At 33.6% G+C, this 9,114-nt stretch overlaps 1 protein-coding gene across 1 annotated transcript in view; it reads right to left on the bottom strand.

The window, feature by feature from the left end:
* The window catches only part of LOC106478574 (GTPase-activating Rap/Ran-GAP domain-like protein 3), a 437,755-nt gene that overhangs the window by 105,324 nt on the left and 323,317 nt on the right, over positions 1-9,114 (bottom strand). Inside the window, exon 4 of the mRNA XM_022382188.1 lies at positions 685-765. Coding sequence (XP_022237896.1) covers positions 685-765 — 81 coding nt within the window. The remainder of the gene's footprint in view (positions 1-684; positions 766-9,114) is intronic.

The following is a 9,114-nucleotide window of genomic DNA, read 5'->3' as shown; positions in this document are numbered from 1 at the left end:
ATATATATATATATATATCTCCTTCTTTCGGGGTGGGGGGGGATTTAGCATAAACTACACTATAGGCTATCTGCGTCTTTATTCACCGACAATAAAATCAAACCCTGGATTCTAGAGTTGTAAGTTCGTAAACTTACCCCTGATCATTAGAGGACTCCCACGTAATAACTCTCGTTTTACGGTAGTATGGTCCTTTTTTAATTATTTTTGTTGGTTCTCCAACAATGTTCCTATTGCTATCATAGTTCGGCAGCCATGATCTCGAAACTGCTCTTTTGTTTGTTTGACACATAAATAATTTTCCACCATTTTGTGACAACGACAAATTTTGTGATTACATTAACCAAAAAATAAGAACATAAAACTTAGTTTATTATATATATCCATATATGTTGTGAGACAGCTATTGAAACTAAAACTACTGTGTACCCACAGCTGCCGTCAATAGAGTGGAATATTTGTTTCCCGAGAAAATTGAAATAGTATCCATTTTAGCAACATACCCATAACGGAAGTCTGTGTCGTTTTTTTAGCACCTTTAAAATAAATACAATTATTTTCACCTTAAGAAATTTTCTTTCTAGATTTGATAAAATAGCTAAACTCTTTTTATTATGGTTCACAAATATTCATTTAGTGAAATTGAAAGTTGTTTAACAGGTTTATAACACATCAAAAGCTTACTTCTTCTTTTTCCACCCTTTCTCCACTTTCCACTCGAAATCGGCGAAAGAGGTCGCCACTCTCGTGTTCAACGGAAGCAAGCTAAAACAAAATATACATTAAAATCACTTTCTTCTTTTTATTCTGAAAAATATAAAGCACTTTTGGTTAAGCTGATTAAATATATTATTGATTGAAATATCGGTTCGCGCTGCAATTTTTTTATGATTCTTGAAGTGCAGGATATATATTTATATCACAAAATAACATAGTTTTGATATTTTTGTCATATTTTGGAAATAAACCTAAAACTAACAGAGTTTGCTGATCTTGCCATTATTGTTTTAGTACTCCGTATCAAACGCGTTAATAAATATGCTTTGTCTTTTGTTGAACTGGATGCCGTTGTAACGACATATATTAAGCATTGAATATTTTGTTGCTCATTCACTCCGTATTGGATTTATTGCAAATACCTAGAATAATCCTAATGGAATATTCCACAGGAAAGTGCTATCGCAGAATGTTACGAAATTGTATACAAGTATAAAACTGCCTTTTACAATGCATTGGATTGTGCAAAATTAGTACGTTTTATAGAACACGATGATTAAAAATGTATACTGATAATGTGAAAATATTAAAATAATATACAAAATCAGTGTGAAGCACACCTTGTTAAAACATTTCCTGCTGCGCAACGCCACCATGGTAAAAAGTGAAACACCACTACTAGGACTTTCATTTACAACAACATTTTACAACGTTAATACGTATTTCATTGACTTAACTTCTGTCATATGATATAAGTCTTTAATATATACTAGGTCTATGTAAAAAGTGCCAATATCTGGGTAACGTTTGGTGTATTTTAGTGTTTAAATGGAATGGTTAATGTGAGTAGTAGCTACTGTTTTTCTTTTTGTAAAGTAGCAAAATGAAAGTTAATTCAAGATAATGTTTGTTGGTTTAACCAATCTTCTTATCGACTGGGTGTTTGAAATGTACAAACGAAAAATTATATACTCATATAGTTTGAATAATGATTTAAATGCAGTCGTAATAAAAAAACAAAACATTTCCAATGAGCCTGAAGACTCAAGTATAATTTATTTGTTTGATTTTTGTATCAAATGGGCCCACTCTGTTTTTAAATATGTTTATGTCGCTCAGGACGCAAGTGAATTTCACAACTAGTAGTTGATATATTATAGAGTATGGTTCTCTGTACTTCGTAGTTCATTTCATAAAGTTTTTGTCTGTTATTGTTCTACAACAGTACTTAATGTTATATTACTAGCACTATATTTAAAGATTCAACTGAATAATATATTAAACTGCAGGAATGCATGAGCGTAATCAGAGTAGACAAGCAGATAGATAGGCAATGTTTGGTATCTTCAACCATTGGGTTAGAGACCCCCAAACGTTCAGGCGTAACCATCAATAATTTGGAGCTGCTGGCCAGAGGGAGAGCAAACAGCAACCGTCGCCTAGTTGGCTACTCTTAAACCAATAGAGAGACTGAATATCAGTTATAAAATGCGGAACATATTCAGCGATATTTCACGGCTCAAACCTTGGACCTTTTGATTCACAGTCCGGCTCACTAGCTATTAGACCACATCCGGTGAGATAGGTAGATATCCTTTATTTTAAAGTCTCAGCGTGAATTAGATTCTTTGTAATATCCTATAATTTGTTTTTCAAATCGCCCGTCTTCAGTGTTATAGTTTTATATAAAGCCAAAATGTTTTATTCATAAGTTCAACTAAATTAGGCTTTAAACCGTGGAATTTTAACAAATGATAGATTATAATCGCAGATATTCAATGTAGTTTTATAATTTTTTTCAAGAACAGAAATTTACACAATGTTATGTATGTAGACCGGAACTAATCCTCGGTTATGGAAAGTAGGCCCTTTGAACATCGTGATATTTTGGCATCATTAGAAGTAAAGATTGAACCTTTTTATTTCTTTAACAGAATCCAAACTTAGAGCATTCTGGAGTGATGCTACTTATGTTTCAACAATTACATTTTATACTTTTCCAATATGAGTGAAAGAAGCAAATGAGCTTCTAAACTAAATTAAAATCACTGGTTTTCTAGAACTTTCGATTCTGCGAGTTGTGTTTTATATCATTTCGGTTTTTAGAAAACTTTAAATTTTTATGGACTTGTGGAGGGTTAAAATATAGAAGCTAGAAACACTGGAGGGCCATGATTTATTATTATATAGTCTTAAAAGTATGAGGATTTCCTACTAACATATATTTTGGAGTAATAATTTTTCAATGCATAAAGTTGAACTTTAATTTTTGAAATCATCATGAGTGTGCAAACTGGATACATTCAATTATGGTTCCTGTTGTGGTCTGGACCACGATCTTCTATAAGAAAATATTCTGCTTGAGGTTTATTATGTTACAAAATATAACAAATTATGTCAGTGAGTTGTAATTGTTATGGTGGGCTTAGCGTGGCCTGTTGGTTAGGGTGCTCGACTCGCAATGTGAGGGTTGCGAGTTCGAATCCCCATTGCCGAACATGCTCATCCTATATGGTTGTCGTCTGAGCTGGTCACCCGGATGTAAAAATTCTTGGCTTACAAAACTTACCGGCTGACCCAAAACTAGTTTGGATTAAGGTCGTTACTGAAAAAAAATGAAGGTTATAGTTGTTATGGTATTTCAAAATCAAACTTAAATCGTGTCGTGAGTATATAAGATCCACTTATTAATTAGTTACTATTTTATATATTAATTAGTTCATATCCTTTGTTTCGCCTGCTTATCTGCTATAGTCTTCATAGATAAGTACTGTTTGTGGTGGCAATGGGTGGGATTCGAGCACAGTTCTACTTGTTAAAAAGGCTGGTGCCTCTACCTACAGGACTTAGGTGAAACATTAGCTACAAATCATGACAATGATGGATATCCGATCTATACACTTTTAACGTAAGTAATCAAAATTAAAGTTGGTAGATTTAGCATCCAAAGCGATTATATATATATTTAATTACTAGTTATAAGATGTGATCCAACTTTATAATTGTAAAAGTTAAGTAAGTTAGATCAAGTTAAAGAACATTGATTCGATCTTGCAACTCCAAGTCTGTCTGAGTAATCTGTGTTAAAAATAGAAGTTCTAGAGTTGTTATTAAATATATTCAACAATATGGCTAATATTAAGCATGAGCTATCCTTCATTCTAAGTGAACCTGTTAAAAATCAAGCATAAGCTATCCATCACCTCAAGTGATCCTGTTAAAAATCAAGCATAAGCTATCCATCATCCCAGGTGTACCTGTTAAAAATCAAGCATAAGCTATTCATCACCTCAAGTGATCCTGTTAAAAATCAAGCATAAGCTACCCATCAACCCAGGTGTACCTGTTAAAAATCAAGCATAAGCTATCCATCATCCCAAGTATGTCTGTTAAAAATCACGTATAAGCCATCCAACATCCCAAGTGTGCCTGTTAAAAATCAAGCATAAGCTATCCATCATCCCAATTGTGTCTGTTAAAAATCAAGTATAAGCCATCCATCATCCTAAGTGTGCCTGTTAAAAAAAATTGCATAAAAATATTAAGTAGTAAAAAGTAATCATTAAATATAATAACTTTTCATGAAACCCACGTATCACGATCATGGCCTACATCTGTATTTCCACCATGAAAGCTTTTATTACTCAAGGTTCTGTCTGACAACTCGTTACTCCGTATACTGCTGTTTTCGAGTGTTTTAGAATATTTTATATTCATGGTATTAGCTATTTTCAATATCACATCCCACGCCGAGATTTAAATGGAATATGAAGTATACACATGCAGTTTAATATGATTTCCTTAAATCGCTACAGCATGGTCGATTGAAAAGCACAGCATGCGATTTTTAGTTTGGGGAAGTCTAACAGGATAATGCTGTAGGAGAGAAGTAAAGGTTAGGTGAAGGAATGTTATACTCTCCTATGCCGAAACGTTTGCTTAGATAAAAAATATCATATTTTATCATTCTTCAAATAATATAAAACGATAAATGTGAAAATAAAAGGAATTCGGAGAAGTCGCAAATAATGTTTTTTTTATCCGTCGCTTTCTCGTTCTTTTATCGTGGTTTTTGTAAAATGAAGGAAAATAAACTTTGACAAAATAAAAAATGATCTTACGATATCAAAAAACTCGTACTGGGGAGGATGAGGGAGGTTAAGATTTGAATAACCGCCGATAAACTGAAAGTGACAAGTACTTACACAATATTCCTGAATAATTCAGACAACGTGATTTGAACGTTGCAATATGAACGCGCAGGGGAGTAGTATGTTCTTATGTTGTATATTTGAAATTAAATAAATTTACCAAAACATGTTACCGCTGTCCTTCTAACTCTTTCAAGAAAAATAAAATGTTTTATACTGTCATTTACGTATATGTTTACCGTGTTGGAATAAAATACAATAAACAACTCCTCGGGAGATAGGCCTCTTACTTTGAGGTACTTTGGACCGTTGATGGCCAACTCGAAGAAAACTAAAATATGGAAGTAAAGCTTAATTTAACCTGATAAGTATTAAGGTAATTAAAAATTTGGCGCCAAGAGCTTCTGGTGATCACGTTATTACCTCTTTCACCAATGTGAACTGTTTGAGTAACACTAGAAATCAGGTCTTGACGATCGACCCTTCATAAGTTCCTTAGCTGGTTTGGATGTTACGAGCGTGAGGTGTTGCTGGTTAGGAAACTCTTAAACACACTGTTCAGTCCATTCGTGATTGAGATTGTACAGAGGTTGTCTTCTCAACATACACTGGCATGAAATGTTCCTGCTAGTCATGCCCAGTGTAGTGTCCTTGAGTTGTCGAGTTATTTTCAATAAAAGGTCCCTTTTTGTTGCTTGAGTTATCCCAGGTTGTTAGTTAGTGAAGAGAACCAAGTCTTGTCCCATGCTTCATTAGACAGTACTGGTTTTTATAGATCCTCCTTAGTTTGTTCTTTTACAATTTGGTGTTGAAGAGCTTTTGGCTAAAGTGGTTTGTTTAATACTATCTAAGTCCATACATAGGTCTGAAAATAGAAGGCGAATAATAACAAGTGTCCTACTTGCTAAACTGCTTTTACGTGGAAGATAATGACGCCCTAGTTACATTAATGGTAGCCTGCAAGTTGAACGATGAGACTTAAAGAAGTTGTTTTTCAATCACTATAAGGATAACTACACGTCATTACAAAAGTGACTAAATACTGTGTAGTTTAATAGAGCAGACAGAAAAATAAATGTTTTACAGTCCGAGAGTAACTTTAGAATATTTTAAAGCTTGTCTCACCCACTTTCATTCGTACAAAAATTAATTGAATACGGGTATTTTAGTTCAAAATATCATTTGCTATAATGATGAATGGTAGTAACGAATATTTGATTGATTGTTTTTAAGAGCAATGTTGCACGATAGCTATCTGCACTAAACCTATCACAAACTATCAAAATGAAAATACAAATATATTTATGTAAAAGATTACCATAACGTATATTTAATTTTTAATTTCAATATTCGTTCTCTTACCAGTAATTCTTAAATGAAGTAGAATACAACACATTTCTATGTTCTTGGAGGAAAAATCAAAGATATAAGTATCAAAGTTTCGATTCAAATACTGATTTGTTTGAAAATATTTTGTTATTTTAAAGGCATAAACTTTTTACGAAGAACTCTATGTGACTCTCCCTAAATAACGCAGGATGGTAAAAGTTAGTATAGAATCATATGTTGTTCAGTTAATTAAGTAAGCGGGGATAAAATTATTACGCCTAAGGCTGTTTGTTTTGTTCACAAATTTTCATGTCAGTCAAACCCAACACATATAACAAAACCCGAAAATATCTGGTTGTGCCTGGAGAGAACACGTGACAATTAGCATACATACATAAAAGGATGTACACTGATGATGGCTATGAAATGGACGCACTTCATCATCATCTTTACGTAAGATGTCATGTGGCGGAAGGATACAATAATATTCCTACGTTACACGGATTCCATAAGTGATTTCGTAGAAACTGCTTGTCGAGCTTTGGCCTGAGGCAGAATATATATTACATCAAAATTATTTAAAGATAAATAGATAGACAGAATGAATAGCAAGTGAATAAAAAATATACTAAAACAAAACGAGAGACAATTGGTTGGATTAATAACATCACATAACACACACACACACATATATATTTATACATACATATATAAGTTAATGGATAGAAACGTCAGTAGACAGAGCAGTGTGTGAATAAGAAAACCAACGGAGAGATGTATTGATTAAAAAAATATAAAAGTTGAAAAATATGCTTAGATAGAAAAGAAATAAACGAATAAAACAATAAATATGAAAATTAATAGATGTACAAAAAAGATAAATTTTATGAAATTTAAATTAGTTTGCATATATTTGACCTTATTTATAGTCGTGTTGTACTTGAAAATACACAAAAATATACAATGGGCATTATATGCTCTGCTCACCGTGGGTATCGAAACCCAAGTTTTGGCGTGATAAGCCCTCAGACTTGCTGCTGAGCCACCGGGAGTGCTGCACAAATGAATACGTTTTTAAAACTTACTCGTGTGCATCCAATAATATAGTACACATATAAATTTTCGCGGTCTGAAATCTGTAAGGGGAGAAAATATAATTCTGGGATACTTTTTTATAATCCTAGTTATTTGTTCAATCATATTACACAGATAGGCTTTTCTATTGAACACTTAATTATAAACACATCTATACAAGATACAATATTATAACGTCTTTAAAAGCTTGACGAACTAAATTCGCATTGCGCAATTTTGTAACTAAGCGTAGGTTGGAAGATCAAGAAGAACACGTGGTTGTTTGTTTGTTTTTGAATTTCGCGCAAAGCTACTCGAGGGCTATCTGTGCTAGCCGTCTCTAATTTAGCAGTGAAAGACTAGAGGGAAGGCAGCTAGTTATCACTACCCACCGCCAAGTCTTGGGCTATTCCTTTACCAAAGAATAGTGGGATTGGCCGTCACGTTATAACGCCCCTAAGGCTGAAAGGGCGATAATGTTTGGTGGGATGGGGATTCGAACCCGCGACTCTTAGATTGCGAGTCAAACACCTCAACCATCTGGCCATGCCGGGCCTATAACACATGCGTAGTCTAGAGTTTCAGAATTAGACACAATATTAAACGGTATTAGACCAATTTCGTGGAAAGGATTTTGCTGTCAAAAACCCATTGAAACATCAACTGGAAGAGGATTTCGCAACCTTTCATAGGTAATATCAAATCTATATATAAATATTTCTGTATGGGTTTTTTAAACTTTCCATTTTGTTTCCATGTTGATTTGATATAACTTTGTAAACTTATATTAATCCTTTATTAATGCCTTTGTACTTAAGTCTTAAGCTAGCGTGGACGCGTTTATCTGTAAACTTCTAGGAACTTCGGCTATTCACACAGGTGATGAACCTATACAGCTTAGCTTGAGATGGTTAAACTGTGTGTGGAATAGTAGTTTAGTATGTAATCTAAAGTATTGTGGAATATCGCACTGAAGGCTCCGTACGACTATAAAAGTGGGATACTACACAATCCTCTCTCTTCCCCTTGATTTTTGCCCTCTACTTCAACAGCCAGGTAGTGAATGAACAAGAAGCAAACTAGTTTTTAGTTTAACTCCACCACAATTATAAATAAAGACTATATCCATTTGCTCACTTGTACTTGCTTGTTGTTTTTTCTGTTATTCATGTTTGATTTATTCTTTGTTTAACAATCCATAATTTACGTTTTATGGATACTTTTGGTTACCTGTTGGTATCGGCGTATCCCAATATCACGCACTTTTAAGTATGAGTGTCAAAAGTAAAAGCAAGCTCTTGCAAGGAACACTATATAGGCTTATGAATGTGAAATTTAACAATAATAGTAATTACTTAATGGTTAGTTTTAAACTAAAGAACATAAATAAATATATCGAAATGAAAATTCTAAAGAATAATTTAGTGTTTTGTTTTGTTCGCTAAGCTACTCAAATGGATGTCTGTGCATTACCTTTCCTGCTTTTGAGTTAAACACTAGAGGGAAGAAAGCTAGTCAACAACACTCACCATTAACTTTTGGACTATTATTGTTATACCAAACGTTGGGATTTGACCGTTAATCTTATAGCACAGCTACATGTGGTTTTTTTTTGTTGTTGTTGTTGTTTTTGCAAAGGGACGCGAGCCACGAACCCTTCAATTCACAGTTCGGGCACGCTTACCATTGGCAATGCCCGGTTGGTTTTGGTCGGTCTACAGTTATACAAGTATTTGGAGTCCATATAATTTGTTTCTTTTTTAACGTTAACAAGTATTAATTATATACACCTGGAAAAACGTTAAGCACCCCCAAATATTTTTCAGGATTGCTTATTGAAAAT

Source organism: Limulus polyphemus, unplaced genomic scaffold, assembly GCF_000517525.1.
Source record: "Limulus polyphemus unplaced genomic scaffold, Limulus_polyphemus-2.1.2 Scaffold227, whole genome shotgun sequence".
In the NCBI taxonomy this organism is placed as follows: Eukaryota; Metazoa; Arthropoda; class Merostomata; order Xiphosura; family Limulidae; genus Limulus; species Limulus polyphemus.
This window is presented reverse-complemented; position numbering and strand designations above follow the sequence as displayed.